The following is a 19,763-nucleotide window of genomic DNA, read 5'->3' as shown; positions in this document are numbered from 1 at the left end:
TTTTTTGGTTTTTCGAGACAGGGTTTCTCTGTGGTTTTGGAGTCTGTCCTGGAACTAGCTCTTGTAGACCAGGCTGGTCTCGAACCCACAGAGATCCGCCTGCCTCTGCCTCCCCAGTGCTGGGATTAAAGGCATGCGCTACCACCGCCCAGCTAGAGACTTCTTATTAATTGTGAAAGCTTGACCTTAGCTTAAGCTTGTTCCCAACTAACTCCTAAAATTTAAATTAACATATTAATCTGTGTTCTGCCACATGCCTTGTTAACCTCAGTATTGTACACACGACTTCCTCTGAATCTGGCTGGCGAATCTCCTCTGCCTCAGATTCTTTCCCAGAATTCCTATCTCTCCCTGGAAGTCCTGCCTATTCTTTTCTGCCTCACTATTGGTTGTTCAGCTCTTTATTAAGCCAATCAGAAGGTGCCTTAAGCAGGTGAGGAAGGACAGAGCCATATCTTCATCTTCACACACTGTACAAAAAGATAATCCCAACAAGCCAGGGATACAGAACAAGATTCAAAAAGGCCCTCCTTTGGGTTGTTACATAATAAGGGGGAGGGGCGCTTGCCACCAAGCCTGAGGGTCTGAGTTCTAGCCTCAGGGCTTACACGGTAGAAGCAGAGAACCAACTTCCACGCTTGTCAACTTCCCTGCCTGTCACTGGATGCACAAATCCCTCCCTGCCAAATGAAAAAACAGATAAATTTAAAGCCCTTCCATGCAGAGGCTTTCTTATTTTTTTTTTATTTTTTATTTTTTGCCTTTTAAATAAAGAAAGCTTTGTACAGCAGGAGTGGGACTGCACAGAAGAAAACTCCCTTGGGTGTGGGGAGAAGGCTCCAGGCCAGTGTGGGACCCTTCCCCCGGTTATAGCTAGGGGAAAGAGCCACAGACAGGTGACACACCACAAGATCCCCTGCGAGCAGGCGAGCCGGAGGGGAACACTGATTCCACAGAAGGAGAAGTCACTGCTTCCTGGAAACTCTGGCTGCCGGGGTCTGAGAGTCTGACGAGACAGGAGCCTGAGTGTGGCGGTGGGCTGCAGCCATGGCGCTTTTCCAGAATGGACAGCAGTGCTCATCCAGCAGCGGCGGCAGAAGGTCCAGGAATAGGCTCGGGTTTAAATAATCTCCCACTCCCACTCGCGACGCCCTCTTCACAGCCCATGGCAACTGCTGTAGCTCAACATCCTTCTCTTTTCTATCTCCTCCTCCTCCTCCTTCCTGTGTACACTCTCTTCTCTACCTCCTCCGAGTCTCCCGCTACCTGCCTCGCCCTCCTCCTCTTCCCTCCCACGTCTACCGATGAGCCTCCTCTTCTCCCTCCCTCTTCCTCCCGCTGGAAGAGCAGAAATTCCCCCGACTTCAACGCTGTGGTGTCTGACGAGTATTCTTTCTACCGACATTCCGTTTCTCTTCAAGGACTGTGGGAGGTTCTGGGCTCACCCTCCATCTTCCTCCTCCTTCACCTCACATCCCCACCTTTCAGATCCCGTTGCTAGTTCCAGGACGCCAGGGTCAGGGCCTCACTTTCTGCTGTCAGGAGTGTAATAGGGAAAGCTAACCCGTCTAAATACTTCCTCTGGGAGCAAAAAAAATCAACTCTTACTGTGCAACTTAAAGGGAGCGGGAGAAGAATGCTACCAGCCGCTTTACTCAGAACGGTACAAAGCTGGGTATAAGTGGAATTTCCATCGCTAAAATCACCCAATGGAGTACTATGCAGCAGTGAAAAACCACACGATTCTGCTGTGCCACAGTATGGGAGTACTCACAAGCACAATGTTGAGAAATTCATTCATTCAACACACACGAGAGGCTGAGCTTGGCGGTTGAGACTTTAACCTGGCACGGGTGAGGTTCGGGGCCAGCCTCATCTACACAGTGAGTTTCAGACAAACCAACAACCACCAGGAATTGAGAACTAAGAGTGGCCACTCATGTTTGTAATTCTAGCCTCTGGGAAGCTGAAACAGGGGGACTGCTCTAAGTTTGAAGCCAGCTTGGGCTGCTACAGTCCTTCTCATTACCTAAATCAAATCGCCAGATCTCAGAAGGTCTTTGCATTTGGACACCTGGCTTATATAATAAACTCACAACCTATAGCTTGTTGTTCCCTGAGACGTTAGATTTTCCCATTTGAAATCCTGAATGGGTGATGATAGAATAATCTCTTCCAAATTAAAACCAAATTAAATTTCTACATTAAAGCAAATTTGTCCTTGGGCAGTTTTCTAAAGAGCTGACCTGCTGGGGAGAGGAGGCCCTGTGTGGGGCTGGAAGAGGGAGGGGCACTGGCTAAGGTTGAGAGACTTCATTGCTGGGAAGACACCATCACTGCAGCTCTACCTCTCTTGTCACCTACCGTGGGAAACTGCTGCCCCCTATTGCCTAATGGTTTCTCTCTCTCTGTCTCTCTCTCTCTCTGTCTCTCTCTCTCTCTCTCTCTGTCTCTCTCTCTCTCTCAAACAAACAAAAACAAAACCAACCAACCGAACAAACATACAAACAAAAAACCCCATGACATTTGCAAGCTCGCTGTGCTGTCCTAGTCACGGTCACAGAACTATGTGGAAAGGTGGAACTGCAAGCCAGACTTGTAATCCTCAAATTTGTCCAATGAACTCACCCAACATGTGACGACACGTGTCTTACGTGCCCCCAAATGGCAGCAAACAGAAGGCTAGACCTTCTCAAGACAAGCAAACAGTTGTTTTTTTTTTTTTTCTAGTGAAAACAAGTGAGCACTGCAAACACAGAAGGGCTGGTGGCCAACCAATATCCTGTAACCAGAGCTGGAGAAATGGCTCAGTGATTAAGAGCACTGGCTGCTCTTCCAGAGGACCTGGGTTCAATTCCCAGCATCCACATGGCAGCTCACAACTGTCTGTAACCTGGTTCCAGGGGATCTGACACCATCCCACAGACATACATGCAGGCACAACATTAATGCACATAAGATAAGCAAATAAATCATTAAAAAATTCAGAAACAAAGCAGTGACATTTAAATCGAGTTTTGAGGGACAAACAGACATTCAGCAGGCAATTTGACAATTCCAAGTGGGGGTTAGGGCAGGCGGCAATTCTGTGACAATACTGGGAAGGCTGTAATTTTGGGGAATCTGAACAAGGTGAGATTTTATTTTACAATATCATGGACATAGATCTTTTGGTTTGTTTGTTTGCTTTTTTAGTTTTTCGAGACAGGGTTTCTCTGTAGCTTTGGAGTCTGTCCTGGAACTAGCCCTTGTAGCCGAGGCTGGCCTTGAACTCACAGATATCTGCCTGCTTCTGCCTCCTGAGTACTGGGATTAAAGGTGTGTGCCACCACTGCCCAGCTGACATAGTTTTTTTTTTTTTTATATTTTATTTATTTATTATGTGTACAATATTCTGTCTGTGTGTCTGCCGGCAGGCCAGAAGAGGGCATCAGATCGCATTTCAGATGGTTGTGAGCCACCACGTGGTTGCTGGGAATTGAACTCAGGACCTTTGGAAGAGCAGGCAATGCTCTTAACCACTGAGCCATCTCTCCAGCCCCCTGACATAGTTTTTTAAAAGGTTTATTTTTATTCTTTTAATTGTAAGTATGTGCATGTGAGTGGAGTGGTCCTCGGAGACCAGAAGATTTAGCACTCCCGGCAACCTTAGGGGTTCTCAGAAGGATGGTGTGGGGATTAAGAACCTTGAGCATTCCCTAGCCTAGATAGCAGCGTGATGTGGTAGCAAACAAAAGAAACAGAAACATTGGAAACTTGATGCTGTCTATCTCTTACTCTCCAGTCATCTCCTTGGATAATCCTAAAATTACATTGTAATCTGCAGGGGAACCCTCCTATACTATCACTTTCTGAATAAGTCGTTGTGATTCTTATTTATTGCAATTATGTTTTAAATTTTATGTGCTTGGGGTGTTCTGTGTGCTTGTGTGTATGTATACCATGTGTGTTCAGTGCCCGTGGAGGTCCGGAGAAGGCGTTGAATCCTTGGAATTGGAGTACAGCCGGTTGTGAGCCACCATGTGAACTCAAGGACTGGAACTCGTGTCCTCGGCAAAAGAGCAACTAGCACTTCCAAAAGCACAGCGCCTTTTCGCTAGCCCTAGTCCACGTGACCATTAATTTGCACGTCGAAGGACTGGGGCCGACGGTTTTTTGGCTCATTGGATACGCCGTCCAGTCTCAGAATCCATCTTGTCCCTCGGCGGCCGCCGTGCGCCCGTTACGTGGCAGCTGTAGGCGCCGGCCAATCAGCGGCGCCCGCATCAGCCCCCCACGGGAAGAGCAGCCGGAAGGGGCGGATCTGAGGCGGCGGCGGCTGAGGCGGCAGCGGTGGCGGCGGCTCCGGAGGCCGCAGTCCGCTTCCCGGCTTCGGCCCGTGCCGCACCATGGTGACGCTCGCAGAGCTGCTGGTGCTGCTGGCCGCGCTGCTGGCCACGGCCTCGGGCTACTTTGTCAGCATCGACGCACACGCCGAGGAGTGCTTCTTCGAGCGGGTCACCTCGGGCACCAAGATGGGCCTCATCTTCGAGGTGGCGGAGGGCGGCTTCCTGGACATCGACGTGGAGGTGCGGCCGCGTTGCCCGCCGTCGGGGCGGCGCCGCTCGGCCGCTCGGGGGGTCGGAGAGTCCCGGGTCGCGCGCGGGGCCTGAGCGGGACAGCGTCCGCCGGGGCGCGGGCCGGGGAGGGGCCTCGCCGCCGTCCGTCGCGTAGCCCCCCGACGGGCCCCGGCCGCGCGGCCTGGGAAGTGCTCGTCTTTCCGAGCGGCTTCGGGCTCCGCTCGGAACTCGGGCGCGGACTCGGCCTCTCCCTTCGCTTTGTCCCGCAGCGGCCGCGTGTCAGCTCGGGCGGGAGCGGCTCAGCGTCGTTCTCCTCAGTCCGCAAGGACTCGCGTGCGGCGTGGCGCGGGAACAAACTTTGAAAAAGTAGAGCGTAAGCCGCGGAGTAGCGCTAAGGCAGCCGTGCAGTTTCTGACTTTGGCAGAAACCAGCTTAACTTCCTACCCGCTTTCTTACGCAAGCGGCCCCATCGGCCCCACGAGAGATGCGCTGGGGTCACTCATTTTAGGAGCGAGATTGCACTGAAGTGTTTTAGAAAACATTTATTTGGAGAATGAAACTGGCTTGCCGAATTTTTTTGAGGCAGGGTTGTATTATGTAGCTCACGCAGGCATGAAATTCACCTGCTTCTGCCTTCTGAGGGATGGTCACTGCCATGTCCCGACAATTTGCTGCAGTAAGGAGGGGGGAAACCCCTACAGTACCAGATACACTAGTTTTAATTTGCTTGTTAGTGTTCCTGAAGGGGTGTAAAGATTGTTCATTTGGTTGTGATTGATAATAGAGCTGAGCAAATCTCTACTACAACTGGGACCCCAAAGTTTGGAGGCCGCTTGTATTAGCCAGGAACCCATCTAGGTAAAGATGAGCTTTTCCAGTTTCTCAAGCTTTGCAGGTGACTGGCTCTAAAGGAGGCAGGCTTGGGCTAGAGAGATGGCTCAGCAGTTACGCGTGCCTGCTGCTCTTCAGAGACCTGGAGTTCAGTGTAGGGGTTCAACTCTAGCTGTGATGGCAGTTCCAGTGCATTAGATACCCCCTTTTGACTCATTCTCTCCCTCTCTCTCTCTTTCTCTCTCCCTCTCCCTCTTCCTCTCCCCTCTCCCCTCTCCCCTCTCCCCTCTCCCCTCTCCCCTCTCCCTCTCTCACACACACTCATTTCCAACCTGGTGCTCTTCTCCGATCCTTAATAGGCACGTTGTTTGACAGTGATAACAAAAATCCTTGATAAAATTTATCCTTTATAAAATTACTCATTTGGTAGGGTGTGATTGGGAACACCTTTTTCTTCATCTTGGTAACAATTGATAAATTGTATTTATACAGCAAGAAAGTATCAACAGTCAGCACACATCCAAAACCATAACCAGCCTTAGACCGAGAAACAGCTGTTTGACTTCCTCCAGGGTGTTGAGGAAGGGCATGGTGATATGGCACCTGTGCATCACACATGGCAGTGGCCACCCGCTTCACGATCAGTGCAGCGTGTGTGCTTGATGGCCTGACAGAAGGGTCTCAGTCCAAAGGGCTCTAGTCTTAATTCCCTACCACTTTAGACAGAGGCAGCTTGTGCTAATAATAAGACCCTATCTCAAAACAAAAAGAAATAAAATTTCTCAATTTGGAAAACTTTCTTCCTGTTGTCACTTCTCCTGGAGGAGTTAGGACAGTCTGAGACCGTAGTCCCGTTTCTGTTTCTGACAGGTTTACATTTCCCTTGGACAGATGATACCTAAAGGCGGTTAGAGTGGACGGGTGCTTTAGGGAACCATTGAGTCCACTCTTGCTGATTAGGTGGGAGAATTAGTGCCCAAAGTGGCTCACTGCTGGGGACCTAATCAAGTCCCAGTCTAGTGGATTTTTTTTCCTGCTGAAGGATGCTACTTACAATATTAATATTTAGTGAATTTTCTGTTTTTTTTTCTCCTGCCTCCAGATCACAGGACCAGATAATAAAGGAATCTATAAAGGAGACCGAGAGTCCAGCGGGAAGTACACGTTCGCAGCCCACATGGATGGGTCCTACAAGTTCTGCTTTAGTAATAGGATGTCCACCATGACTCCAAAGATAGTTATGTTCACCATTGACATTGGGGAGGCTCCCAAAGGACAAGACATGGAGACAGAAGGTGAAATGTCACTTTTGATGAAAAACTCACTTCAGTTCATTACATGCACCCATCTGAGTACTGTGTGTGTGTGTGATTTTTCAAATTTCTCTTTGCAGATTGATCCACTGTCCTTAAAAATATTCCTGTTTAAGTGGATATAATCTTGTAATTAACCTGTTTCTCAAGGTTACTGTTTGTTTTCAGTGGTTTTGATTGTCCCTTCTGGCAGCCATGGGGGTCATCGTGTGCTCTTGTAAACCTCTAGTCTCCATGTGTCTGGATTTTGTTAACTTGCTAGTTTTGGGGCCCACACACCTCTGCTTATAGTTGCAGATGTGCTGTGCTAGCCTAGCTAATCTCCTCACTTTTCTCTAGGCGGTGGAGACTCCTGGGATGGTATGTCATTGCTGGTTTTGTTTTTTGACAGCATCCTGTTTTTGGTTTTGCACCCATGTGCCTAGTATCTGACTCCTCTAACGTCAGTTTGCTGGCATGAGAGTGGTTTTTCCTTCTTAAATCCCCTGTGACTAATTACATTATTTTAGGTAAATTTGAAAATTTGGTTAACAGGTACAAGTTGGATGACTTCAGTTTGATAGGAACGGCAATACCATGACTGACATTTTTATTTGGCTTTGTCTAAAATGAATGCTGAAGGGTGCAAAGGCTCAACTAACGCACAAGACAAAGACAAGACTAGGGACACCACTTTAGAGCCAGCATTATCTAGGCTTCTCACTGCTAAGGTTTCTAATGTGAAGTTTGGTTTGCTTTAAAATACCGTGCACGAGTTGTTCAGAGCTGATGACAAATTTGCTTTGGCGGAATGTTTATTACACACTCATTTTTTGCTTTGTTAATTTTTATTTATTTATTTACTTGGTGGTGGTGGTGGTGCTGGGGATTGAACATAGGACTTTGTTGCCTGGCAAGCAAGCACACTTTGAGTGAGCTGCATCCCAGCCTTTTCTGTATATTTTAAATTTTGAAATAGGGCCTCATAGCTTTACCCCTGCTGGGCCTAAGTTGTGATGTTTTTGCCTCAGGTTCCCGAGTAGCTGGGACCACAGGTCTGTACTATGCTTGGTTCTGGAGAAATTGCTTTGCTGCTTCACAGCAGCCAGCAGGATGTTTTTCCCTCTTCCCACAGCACATGGTAGAATTCGTGGGAACCGGCAGTTGTTTATCACATCCCGCAGTGTTTGTTTAGGGCATATGTACCTCGATACTGAGCATTTACAAGGACCCACACAGTGAAGGTGAAGTTTTGAATGGTTTTGAAGTCTGTAAATTTAAGAATTTTGTTTAATTCCTATGCTTATTATTAGGGCCATTTATAGTGCTGAGCTTGCCTAATTCTCGGTGAGAGAAAATCAGCTTTGAAGGGCTTGATATTTTTTCACACTCTGAGTGTTGGTCCTATTACATTAACCATGTAATGGCCTATGAATGTGGGTAGTGAACTTCTGGTTAATCCTTCAGCTGTCTCAGATTCTTGCTTTTGCTTGTTGATGTTAGGTTGAACCTTCTCTAAAGCAGTGGTTTCCAAATGGGTCAGTTTTTGCCATTTGAGATGTTTGGTAATGTCTGTAGACATTTTTTATTCTACAGTTGAAGTTCCATTCCTAAGAAACCCCACTTAAGACATTTGACAGAACGTGTGCACTCCAGAGGCTTCTGAGGGGTGACTGGACATTCTGGTCCAGCGTGGAGGCCAGTGGCTTGAAAACCTGAGGGTTACCCTGAGTAAATTCTAATCTTATCTGAGGCTGGATCCTGGGCAGCTGGGAGGCAACTCTTTATTATTTATTTATTTATTTTATTTTATTTGATTTATTTTTAGAACAGCTTGATTAGAGAGGATACCTGGGGTGGTTGAGATGATTCGTGTGTCAAGTGTGAGGACCTCATTTGATCCTGAAGGTTTTCCTCTGACCCCCGAATCCCCTCCAGACCCCACACCTACTCTTCTGTGAATGAGTCCCTGGTTGAGAACCAGACCACTCCCGGCTTGTTTTCACTCATGCATGCTGCTGCGCTTAGCAGTTGAGATACTCAGGAAGCAGCATGCGACTGGTTAGTTTTCCTGAGTGTTAAGTTCTGTGCTCCACTTTATGTAGTTAAAAACCTGTTTTGGTGCTAAATTAACATTGGAATTATGTGATTCTTTTTTTGTGTATGTGGATGAGATTTTGAGACAGGGTTTCTCTATGTAACAGTCCTGGCTATCCAGGAACAGGCTGGCCTTGAACTCATAGAGATCTGTCTGCCTCTGACTTCCAAGTGGTGGGATTAAAGGTGTGCACCACCACTGCCTGGCAAATTGTGTAAAGTAGATTTCCCTATTACTTTAAAAACTTATGTGTATACTTAGGCTTTTGGCTGTTGTTCATTTGTTTGTTTTAAGTGTAAAATATGCACTGTGAGTTTTTTGGGGGTTTTTTTGCCATTAGTACAGTTAACTGGAAGGAATTCCTCAGGGGTAATTTTTCTCTAGTTAGTATAGTCTGTTACCTACTAGGAAATAGAGTGGGTCCTCTGCTGGAATGGACTTCTAAAGATGTTCTGAAAAGTACATCCCTTTACCTCCAACACTTAGGAGGAAGAGGCGGAGTCAGGCTGATCGTTGTGAGTGCAAAGCCAGCCTGGTCTACAGAGGGAGTTTCAGGGTAGCCAGGACAACATAGTGAGACCCTGTCTCAAAAAAAAAAAAGAAAAAAAAAAGCCAACCAGGTGTGGATGTATGTGCCTTTGATGCTTTGATGGCTACTTGGGAGGTTGAGGATGATGGAGGGTCAGGAGTGGAAGTCTGGCCTTGGAGCAAGACCAAAAGGAATAGCTCTTGAGGATTGAATTGTCATTGGTGGTTCAAGTAGTTGCTTGAGCTCTTTCTAAAACTGACTGCTTTCGTGTGCCTTCTCTGAGGAATATTCTATTTAACAAGTATTTCTCACAAGGAGATGACTAAGTGTACTGCTCTGTCTCCCAATCCTACGCAGCTCATCAGAACAAGCTAGAAGAAATGATTAATGAGCTGGCAGTGGCAATGACAGCTGTAAAGCATGAACAGGAGTACATGGAAGTCCGGGAGAGAATACACAGAGCCATCAATGACAACACCAACAGCAGAGTGGTCCTTTGGTCCTTCTTCGAAGCNGATCTCTGCTCTATTTATTTATTTATTTATTTATTTATTTTGGTTTTTCGAGACAGGGTTTCTCTGTGGTTTTGGAGCCTGTCCTGGAACTAGCTCTTGTAGACCAGGCTGGTCTCGAACTCACAGAGATCCGCCTGCCTCTGCCTCCCGAGTGCTGGGATTAAAGGCGTGTGCCACCACCGCCCGGCCTCCTGCCTATAATTTTGCAAGTAGACCATACCAAGGCCTTGACTTTAGAGTTACACTGAAGAATGGTCTGTGAGACGCATGTTTAATAAGAACCTTGTAAGCTGGTTTACTGCAGAGACATCACTATACCAGAAATGTTTGTATGTGTGGTGTTTTGTTTGCTTGATTTTTGTTTTTGAGACAAGGTCTCTATGTAACCCTGGCTGTCCTGGTTCTCAATATATAGACCAAGTTGGCCCAAATTCAAGAGAGGCACCTGCCTCTGCCTCTCATGTGTTAGGATTAACCATGCCCGACTAGCATAAGTTTTTTTTTTTGTTTTTTTATTAACTTCCCAATCAGAGTTTCCCTCTCCCAGTCCCTCATCCCTCCCCTCATCCACTCCACTACTGTTTCTCTTCAGATAACGGTTGGCATTCCATTGATTTCAGCCATACTTAGTATATCAAATTGATGTGAGACTCGGTATTTCCTCTTTTATTAAGGTTGGATGAGGCTATCTTGTAGAAGGAATGGGTCCCAAAAGTAGGCAAAAGAGTCAGAGACATCCCCTGCTCTCACTGTTAGGAGTCTCACCCAAAGACCAAGTTACACAACTTTAGCATATATGCAGAGGGTTCTTGGGTTGTTGGTTCAGTCTATGAGCCTAGCGTAGTTGGTTCTGTGGGTTTTCTTATGGCGTCCTTTATACCACTGAGTTGTTCAATCCTTCCTCCCCTCTTCTTCAGGATCCCCTGAACTCCACCTAATGTTTGCTGTAGGTCTCAGTATCTGTTTCCATTAGTTACTGGGTAAAGCCTATCTGATGATAGTTGGACTAGGCACCAACTATGTATATAGCAGGATATTATTAAGAACCATCTCATTGACCTTTTTAGATTTATTTAAACCAAGTGATGGTGGTGCTTGCCTTAATTCCCAGCACTCCAGAGGCAGAGAAAGGCAGACCTCTGAGTTCAATGCCAGCCATGTCTACAGAGTGAGTTCCAGGACTGTTAGAGAAACCCTGTCTCGGAAGAAAAAAATGTCTTTCATTTTAAAATTATGTATATATCACATATCTCTTTGTGCCACATGCATGCATGCAGGTGTCCTCAGGCCAGGTGAGGTCAGCAGATGCCTTGGAACTAGAGTTACAGGTGGCTGTGATCCACTTGATGTGGATGCTGGGAACCTAACTTGGTTCCTCTGGAAAAGTAGCAAGTGTTCCTGATTATCTAGTAATCTCTTCAACCCCCACAACGATGCTTTTTAAAAATAAGTTAAAGGAGATGCTGGTTATTGTGGCATGTGCTTGGAATCCCAGCACCTGGGAAATGGAAGTAGGAGGTCAGGAGTTTTAAGGGTATTTTCAGCTATAAAACTGGTTCTTGGCTGCCAGGCATGGTGGCACACGCCTTTAATCCCAGCACTTGGGAGGCAGAGGCAGTTGGATCTCTGTGAATTTGAGACCAGCCTGGTCTACAAGAGCTAGTTCTAGGACAGACTCAAACTACAGAGAAACCCTGTCTTGGAAAAAAAAAAAAAACAACAACAAAAATATCCTGGTTCTGGGCTATACATAAAGAGAATGTCTCAAATAAAATAATGAAAATTTGTTTTCACACAAATGAGAGACTTTGTGGCAGATAATATTCCTCGGATATACGTGGTTTTTTTTTTTTTTTTTTTTTTTGAGACAGTATTCTAAAGATTTATTTATTTCTTATGTATACAACATTCTGTCTCCATGTATGCCCACGTGCCAGAAGAGGGCACCAGACCTCATTACAGATGGTGGTGAGCCACCATGTGGTTGCTGGGAATCAAACTCAGGACCTCTGAAAGAACAGCCAGTGCCCTTAACCACTGAGCCATTTCTCCAGCCCTTGATACAGTATTCTAAACTGGCCTTGAACTCTGTTTTAACTGAGGGGCTGAGTCTGGTCTCGTAGTGATCCACCACTGTCGCTTCCTGAAGGAAGGTAGAAATTACAGGATAGGTCGGTCATTTTTAAAGCACCCAGTCTTTGGCCTTGGTGGATGGAATAATTGTCAGCCCTGGGTGGCATGTTACATGGAGGTGACGAGGTTCCTGTGCTGCTGTGCGGGCTGCTTAACGTTTGTTTGTTTGTCTCCACAGTCAACGACAACACAAACAGCAGAGTGGTCCTTTGGTCCTTCTTCGAAGCTCTTGTTCTAGTTGCCATGACATTGGGACAGATCTACTACCTGAAGAGATTTTTTGAAGTCCGGAGGGTTGTTTAAAAGACCTTTTCCTGTTGATCCCAAATTCACAATTCACTTGTTTACCAAACACCTTGGTCATAATAATGTCATTAGTTTATACATTTTTGTTTTTGAATGTTCATGACTTATGTTTCTTTGTGATTAATTGGTGTGGGGGTAACCTGTTTAGGAAAGTTAGAGTGGAAATTTGACATTTGATTGGCCTCTAATTCTTACTTGAATGCTGCCCCTTTATACAAGTCCTTCCAAGAGTTCAGGGGCTATTAATGCTGTTTGGGACTATGGTCTTTATTATGCTTCCTTACGCTTTGGTTTTTATAATAAAACGCAGTTTGTTCCGGAAGCACCCCACAGCCTGACTGCATTCTAGGGAGTTCCTCATCTGTAGTTCATTATCAGGTGTCCATTTTGTTGAGTCAGTACATCAACAATAAACTGAAATTGACCCTTCTGGCCCCAGCTCAGGGCAGAGCGACCTGTGGTGGGGTATATTACCATGTGGGCACTCATACTTTCTTTTGAGTTTGCTTAAACTAAAGACTCATCCCAGCACTTTGCCCCAAACGTTTTATATTGAACCTTGGAATTCAATCACCTCTATTCGAATTGACACAAGCAGCCGAGAACTTAGAAGTCTGTTGGAGCCAGTTTTTTGGGTGTTGGAACAGACTGCTCTCCCTCTGTACCACATCTCTGTTCATGTTGGCACTTAGGAGGAGCGAGTTTGCTCAAGTGGAAGCCTGCATTTCTCATGCCAAAGGGTTAGGCCTCTTGGATTGCTTGCAGTGATAGGCAGCCACTGTTGTCCTTTTAGTCAGTGGCCTTGGGGCCCTGGTTCAGTGTCAGCACTAGGGTTTTGTTTGTTCTCTGGTGTCTTTCTTTTTTGGCACATGTCAGTTTTGTTTATAGAAAATTAAGAGGCTTTCTCTCTGATGATGGGTTTCATGAACGTCGCTCTGCTTTGGGTGTGGGCGATCCAGGATTATGATCTGACTGATGTCTGGTAGCTACCTGCAGATTTTATTTTCCATTTTGGATCTTGCAAGGGGAAAACTACAAGTAATAAGTTTTGTAAAATTTATTTAAATTTGTTATAAGTTTTCATGTTCAGGACAAATAATTTTTCAACCCTGATGACTATCCTTGCAACAGTCTGTTGATAAGGTGACTCTTTCACCGTAGGGCAGCTGTTGCATGCCAATTTTTTTTTGTGCGTGTGTGTGTGAAAACACTTCAGAATTGAATTAAAAGATGTAAATTTAAAATTGGTTGTGTATCTAATATGCCCCAGGTTCAGTAAATAAACAATTCTTTTTAAAAACCGTCAATATCTGGTTTATATTAATGCTGGCTAACTTAAGTTTTTTGATAAATACAAATTTTCTTTTTCTTCAAATGAGATATGCCTATGTTTGTAAACAACTATGTTATGTCATTTTTATTTCTGTAGTGAACAAGAATACCAATTTAAGCCAGGTAATCGTTTTAATCCCAGCACTCTGGAGGATGAGGCATGTGGATCTTTTTGAGATTTGAGGTCACCATGGTCTTGAGATTTGAGGTCACCATGGTCTATCTATGTAGTTCAAGACAGCCCAGGGTACATAGAGAGAGCCTGTCTCAAAAGACAAAACAACCCCACCAAAACATAAAAATAACCATTTTATCTTGTGTGGTTTCTTTGGGTCAATGTTAACTTTTCTGGGTGGAGAAAGTCACATTTTAATTAATTTTACCTTACCACGTAGTTTATGGATGTAGGGAGATAGAGTGGAAGGAGGTAAAGTGAGTTGCCCAAGTCTGTGGAAAAGGGAAGGTGGAGCCAGCTCTCCTGCAGAGATCCTTCCCAGCATGGAGCTGCTAAGAAAGCAGGGAATGGCCAGTCACCAAATACTGCATCCCTTAAAGCCTGGCGTCCCTCCAAACTACATGGTTTGTCCTATAGATGTCTCATAGCCATTACCTTTCGTAGAATTAGTAAATAAACAGACTCGGAAGAGATTTTAAGCTCAGCAAAGTAGTAACTAGAGCGCAAAAAGCAAATAGCCTCGTGATTGCCTGATGCCCTTAACAGACTGCCTGTCCTCAGATTGCCCTCTATGGTAGTTGCAGAAGCTTTTTGAGGATGCGATGAGGTCTTTTTGTTCATTTGTGCCTCAAGTGCGGTATCTATAGGCAACATTTAGTTACGCCCCTACTGTTGGTTTGCTTTGGTGGCTGTGAATCTACTAAATGCACACGCTAAAAGTCCGTGTAGGGGGAAAGTAAACAGGCGTTCTGCTGATCAGATTGAAGGGCGTCGGGAAGACAGCAGCGAAAGCTGACCCCAGGTCCGAAGGTGAGCTAAGTTTAAAGGCTCAGCTGGGAGACTGTCTGGCGCCCTCGCTTGGCCGCGAATTCCTGAGAGTCATGATGCTAGTATGCTCACCGACGGGCCGGGGGAACCCCAGCATCCTTTAGTGGGACAAGTCGGGGCTCCTCCCTGTCACTTCCATCGCCCTACCGCCTCGCCTTCCCGTTCGCTGTGCTCCTCTTCCTAGCTTCTCGGGCACGTCCTCCGGAACGTCGTCGCTGGAGTGCGGTTTTCCGCCCGGCGTTTGACCAGCCGGAAGCGGAAGTGCTTCTGGTGGTACCGTCTCGGTGTTCCGAGCAGTCTTACAGAGGAGGCCAGGGAAAGCGCCATGGAACACGTGACGGAGGGTGCCTGGGAGTCGCTGCAGGTGCCGCTGCATCCTCGGGTGCTGGGCGCACTGCGCGAGTTGGGCTTCCCGCACATGACGCCGGTGCAGGTATCGGGTCCACTGGGAAGCGAGGCCGAGCGGTCAGCCGCTCGAATGCAGCCTCGGGGATCGGGGCAGTGCCACGCGTGTTCACGATACCCACTCCGGGGTCTCAGAGCTTCGTGCCTGTCCTGCCTGCTCTAGCGACTTCGGAGAGTGGCTCCTTCTATGCCCTTTCCGTCTGAGAAATGATGACAGTCACTTTCTTCATAGCATTGTGGGGACTAAATAATCCAGGTGGGCGCCCGGTGACTGTGACCTGTGGTTATTATTGGGGAAACAGAGTCTCCCTTGCTCGATTTATCAAAACAAGCAATCAAGCAAACAACCAAAAGCTCGCCAACCATTTATGAAGGACCTCATTTAGGCTCTGGAGACTTGACAGTCTTGGTACCTACTCGTGGGCCTTATTTTTAGAGGGGGTGTTAGAGGAAGAAGCATAGGAAGAGGTAATTTATTTTGTGCTGAGCGTTATGAAGAAAGGAACTGAGATAGACTCGTGCGGTGAAGTGAGGCTGCAGGCCTCTGAGGGAGTTGTCATTCTGAGACCTGGATAATCAGGGAGGGGAGGGGGTGGCTTCGGGGGAGTGGGGGGAGGGGGGAGAGAGAGAGAGAGAGAGAGAGAGAGAGAGAGAGAGAGAGAGAGAGAGAGAGAGAGACAGAGAGAGAGAGAGAGAGAGAGAGAGAGACAGAGAGACAGAGAGAGAAAACCAGTGCAAATGCCCTGGGGCTGGTGGCAAATCCTATGCTTCCAGGGTTCTCAGTGGTTGACAGCACTTGCTGCTCTTGCAGAGGACCAGGGTTGAGTACCCATCACCCACAGTGGATAGGCTGACCACTGAATATAACTACAGTTCCAGGAGATTCAACACTCTTTTCTTGCCTTTTTGCGTACCTCTATGATTGTAGTCTACATACAGATAAGTAAAAATAAATTTAAAATGTCCAATGCTTCCAGCTCTTTCCTAGTCCAAGAAGGAACAATGCGAGTGTTAGGACTTGAATCCAGGACTCTTGCCACACTTGTCCTTATAGATAACTCACAGTGTTTCTCTTGGTTGCTTGGCTGGTTTTGAGACAGTTCTGCCTGCCCCTCTCTCCTGATTACTGGGATTAGAGGCGTGTGCCACTACACCTGGCTACAACTTGTCCCGTTTAATTCAACCCTTTGTGGTGACTGTTTACTCCGGATCCCCATGGGGCGGGGTTCAGTTTGACCTCAGTCACCCCCGTGTCCCTAGGACTTGGGTCTCTGTTGTTTGGCTGTGGTGTTGTGTAAACAGCTGTTGTCATCTCTCCCTGCAGTCGGCCACCATCCCTCTGTTCATGAAAAACAAAGATGTTGCTGCGGAGGCTGTGAGTATCTCTTCAACAGTCTGTCCCTGGTCCTCCTAGCCACGCGGGAAGCAAGGCAAAACCTTTGTCCCTTTGCAGGTGACAGGTAGTGGGAAAACCCTGGCCTTTGTCATCCCCATTGTGGAGATTCTTCTGAGAAGGGAGGAGAAGTTAAAGAAGAGCCAGGTGAGGAGGGTTGACTGACTGTTCTGGAGGCAGGACGGTTTAGGCCTGAGCTGAATCCTGCTTGGTATCTGAGGAGTCTATTTTGAATTTACCTGCTTGTTAAACCGAAGTCGATGCTGGGTTGCTCTCATGACACTTGGGTACTTTCTCGGTCACCTGTGGGTATGGGTAGAAATGCCATTTTCGCTCTCATACTGTAAGCAGGTATCCTTATGAGCAATCTGTTAGTTGTGTTTGTCTGTTTTAATCCTCTCTTAGCTGAAGACCCAACCTAGGACCTTGTATTTACTAGGCAAGTGCTCTACTATTGAGCTGTATCCATAGCTCCTCATTTTTGTGGCTTTTGTTGTGATTTTGTTGTTTAAAATACCCTCAGTGGGGGCTCAATGGACAAGAGTACTGGTTGCTTTTGCAGAAGACCTGGGTTTGTTTCTCAGGATCTCCCAAGGGTTTTCAATCTCTGTACCTCTAGTTACAATGGATCTGGCGCCCTCTTCTGCCTGGGATGCACAGGATGTGTGTCCATGCTTGCAGGCAGAAACTCATGTGCATAAATACAATCTTAAAAAAAAAAAGCGTTCAATATTGGCTGGACTTAGTATTGGATGCCTTTAATCCCAGCCATGGGAGGCAGAAGCAGGTGACTCTCTGTGAATATGAAGTTTATCTAAGAAATGTGAGGAATAAACAGTCAGAGGAAAATGGAAACAGCTGAGCTAGGGCTACACAGAGAGTATTAATTACCTTCCTGTTGCTGTGATAAATACCATGGACAAGGCGACTTAGAAAAGGGTTTGTCGGGTGGCGGTGCACACCTTTAATCCCAGCACTGAGGCAAAGTCAGGCGGATCTCTGTGAGTTCGAGGTCAGCCTGGTCTATAGGCACCAAAGCTACAGAGAAACCCTGTCTTTGGAGAGTGCCCAGTGCCATCCCTGAGCCCTATGTTGGTTATATTTTTGTTTTGTGGTGCTGGGCTTTGTTTATGGTAGGCAAGTGCCTACCACTGAGCCGCCCTTCACAGCTCTTGATGTGGTGATGTGTGATATGCCCTGGGACTGCTGAAAAATCCTAGGAATTGTCTGAGGATACACGGTGCAGCACTAATGCGATCCCACCCGGAACCTATGTACTGCTGACCCTGTGATTCCCCTCCGTGCGGGCAGGTCGGAGCCATCATCATTACTCCCACTCGGGAGCTGGCCATTCAGATTGACGAGGTCCTTTCGCACTTCACAAAGCACTTCCCACAGTTCAGGTGATTGGGTGCAGGGTCCTCGAGATGGCACTTGAGGAGATGGGTGTGGAGAATCCCTATTGGCCTGGGTTGTTATTTTGCCTGACTTTGCTCCAAGTCCCATTTCTTGCTTCAGTCAGATCTTGTGGATCGGAGGCCGGAACCCTGGAGAAGATGTGGAGAGGTTCAAGCAGCATGGGTGAGCCTGCAAGTTCCTGCTCCTGCCTCTGTGCTCTTGGCTCCTAGGAAGTACCTTGGGGTCCTCCAGAGGGTGTTTCCTCCCTGCCCACCTCCTGGTTCCCTTGTGAACACTTCATAGTCTCCGGTTGTCCTGGGAGTCGGGGCAGGTTATGTAAACAACCTGGGTGTGAAGGCCTGGTGCCCCTAGTATTCACCTGTTGCTGAGCATTGCCTGGCAAGGCTTGTTCCTTGCTGCCAGCTTGTGAAGACTGTAGAGGGTGGAATTCCAAACGTGTGTGTCTCAGATTTTTTTTTAGCAGTTGCTTATAGTCTACATTGTGTGAAAACATAAGCAGCTGGTTTGCATGGTCACCTCTCAGCCTCTTGGTCTAACTCTCTCCCCTCCCCTTCCTTCCCTTTCTTTTTTATTCTCCCCTCCCCTTCCTTCCCCTTCTTTTTTCTTCCTTCCCCTCTCCCTTTCTCTCTTTTCTCCCCTCTTCCCTCTGTCTCTCCCTCGCTCTCTTTCCCAGTTTGTTTTTGCTGGGATTGAACTGCGGGGTCTCATGCATACCAGACAAATATTTTGCCATGAGTCACCCTTACCCCATCTGTCTCCCTCCTATAGTTGTGTTTTCTGTTGCTTCAGGTCAGAGGTCGGCCTGAGTTGTGTGGGCCATGTGGTGTCGTGTTGCAGTTTCTCTGCTGCAATAGAGATGGCAGAGATAGTCTACAGTAGGGGTAGAGTGTGGCTGTGTGCCAGCAACATGCTTGCTAACATAGGTAGCCAGTGTGGCCAGTGGGCTGGACCTTGCCCATCCTGCCCGAATCCTTGCCTATAACCAGATCCTCCTCTCTCCCAGCCCTTATGTCTACCGTGCAGCCATCATTCTCCCTGGCATGGAGATGGCCTTGCAGGGTGGGGACTTGGTATCTCGGTAACTGTTCCTGAGATCCAGAGCACACGCTAAATGGGAGCTTTCTTTCCAAAGTGGGAACATCATTGTGGCAACCCCAGGCCGCCTGGAGGACATGTTCCGGAGGAAGGCTGAGGGTCTGGACCTGGCCAGCTGTGTGAGAAGCTTGGATGTCCTGGTGCTGGATGAGGCAGACAGACTTCTTGACATGGGCTTTGAAGCAAGGTACTAGAATGGGGGCTTCCTGGAGGGGGTGAAGCTGGTAGGAGGTGCAGTGGGACTTTTGTCAAACCTCAGGTGGCTCGACCCTCTGCTTCTATCACAGGGTTTAGTCCCAGTTCTTTTATTTTTAAAAGATTAGTCTGTGTATTGTGCTAATCCCAGCACTTGGGAGGCAGAGGCAGGTGGATCTCTGTGAGTTCCACCTGGTCTACAAGAGACCAGCCTGGTCTACAGAGCTAGTTCCAGGACAGGCTCCAAAGCCACAGAGAAACCCTGTCTCGAAAAACCGAAAAAAAAAAAAAAAACCAAAAACAAAAAAACAAGTTTCACTCTGTATCCCAGAGTGGCTTTGAATTCGGGATCTTTTGAGTCCTGCATGTCAGCAGCACAGACACAGGCCACTATGCTGGCTAGTTTCAGTTTTTCTGTTTTTGTTCATGGTTTCTCTAATATGATAGCAGGTTTTAGGATACGATTCATGTATGTAGCTTGTCATGTAGTCCATGCCAATTACTGTACACTTGTATTGGAGAGACCTTGATGATGTAAAGGAGGAACAGAAATTATAATGCTTTTATCTCTCAACGGTGTGGCCTGTGTGCGCATGATATCCCTACTTTTCTTTCTTTCTTTTTTCTTTTTTCTTTTTTTTTTTTTTTTTTTTTTTTT

General features: G+C 46.9%; 3 protein-coding genes across 9 annotated transcripts in view; 2 read left to right on the top strand and 1 right to left on the bottom strand.

Moving 5' to 3' along the window:
* The window catches only part of Sbno1 (strawberry notch homolog 1), a 264,584-nt gene that overhangs the window by 171,843 nt on the left and 72,978 nt on the right, over positions 1–19,763 (bottom strand). The gene's annotated exons all lie outside the window — the stretch shown is intronic.
* Positions 4,287–13,570, top strand: Tmed2 (transmembrane p24 trafficking protein 2). Its single transcript, XM_050146591.1, has 4 exons — positions 4,287–4,568; positions 6,493–6,685; positions 9,667–9,778; positions 12,140–13,570. Exons 1-4 carry the CDS (start codon positions 4,389–4,391, stop codon positions 12,258–12,260), a joined length of 606 nt encoding a protein of 201 aa, XP_050002548.1. The 5' UTR covers positions 4,287–4,388; the 3' UTR covers positions 12,261–13,570.
* Positions 14,854–19,763, top strand: part of Ddx55 (DEAD-box helicase 55) — a 29,041-nt gene continuing 24,131 nt past the window's right edge. Inside the window, exons 1-6 of one of the 7 annotated variants that reach the window (XM_050146575.1) lie at positions 14,854–15,031; positions 16,328–16,378; positions 16,457–16,543; positions 17,708–17,799; positions 17,915–17,977; positions 18,948–19,097. In XM_050146575.1, coding sequence (XP_050002532.1) covers positions 14,924–15,031; positions 16,328–16,378; positions 16,457–16,543; positions 17,708–17,799; positions 17,915–17,977; positions 18,948–19,097 — 551 coding nt within the window. In that variant the 5' untranslated portion in view covers positions 14,854–14,923. The other 6 variants (XM_050146574.1, XM_050146572.1, XM_050146570.1 and 3 more) reach the window with 6 other exon arrangements.

The sequence above is a fragment of the Alexandromys fortis genome, unplaced genomic scaffold (genome assembly GCF_014885135.2).
Source record: "Alexandromys fortis isolate MF-2015 unplaced genomic scaffold, M_Fortis_MF-2015_v1.1 scaffold_56, whole genome shotgun sequence".
NCBI lineage: Eukaryota > Metazoa > Chordata > Mammalia > Rodentia > Cricetidae > Alexandromys > Alexandromys fortis.
The sequence above is the reverse complement of the archived record's forward strand: the minus strand, read 5'-3'. Positions and strand labels throughout refer to the sequence as shown.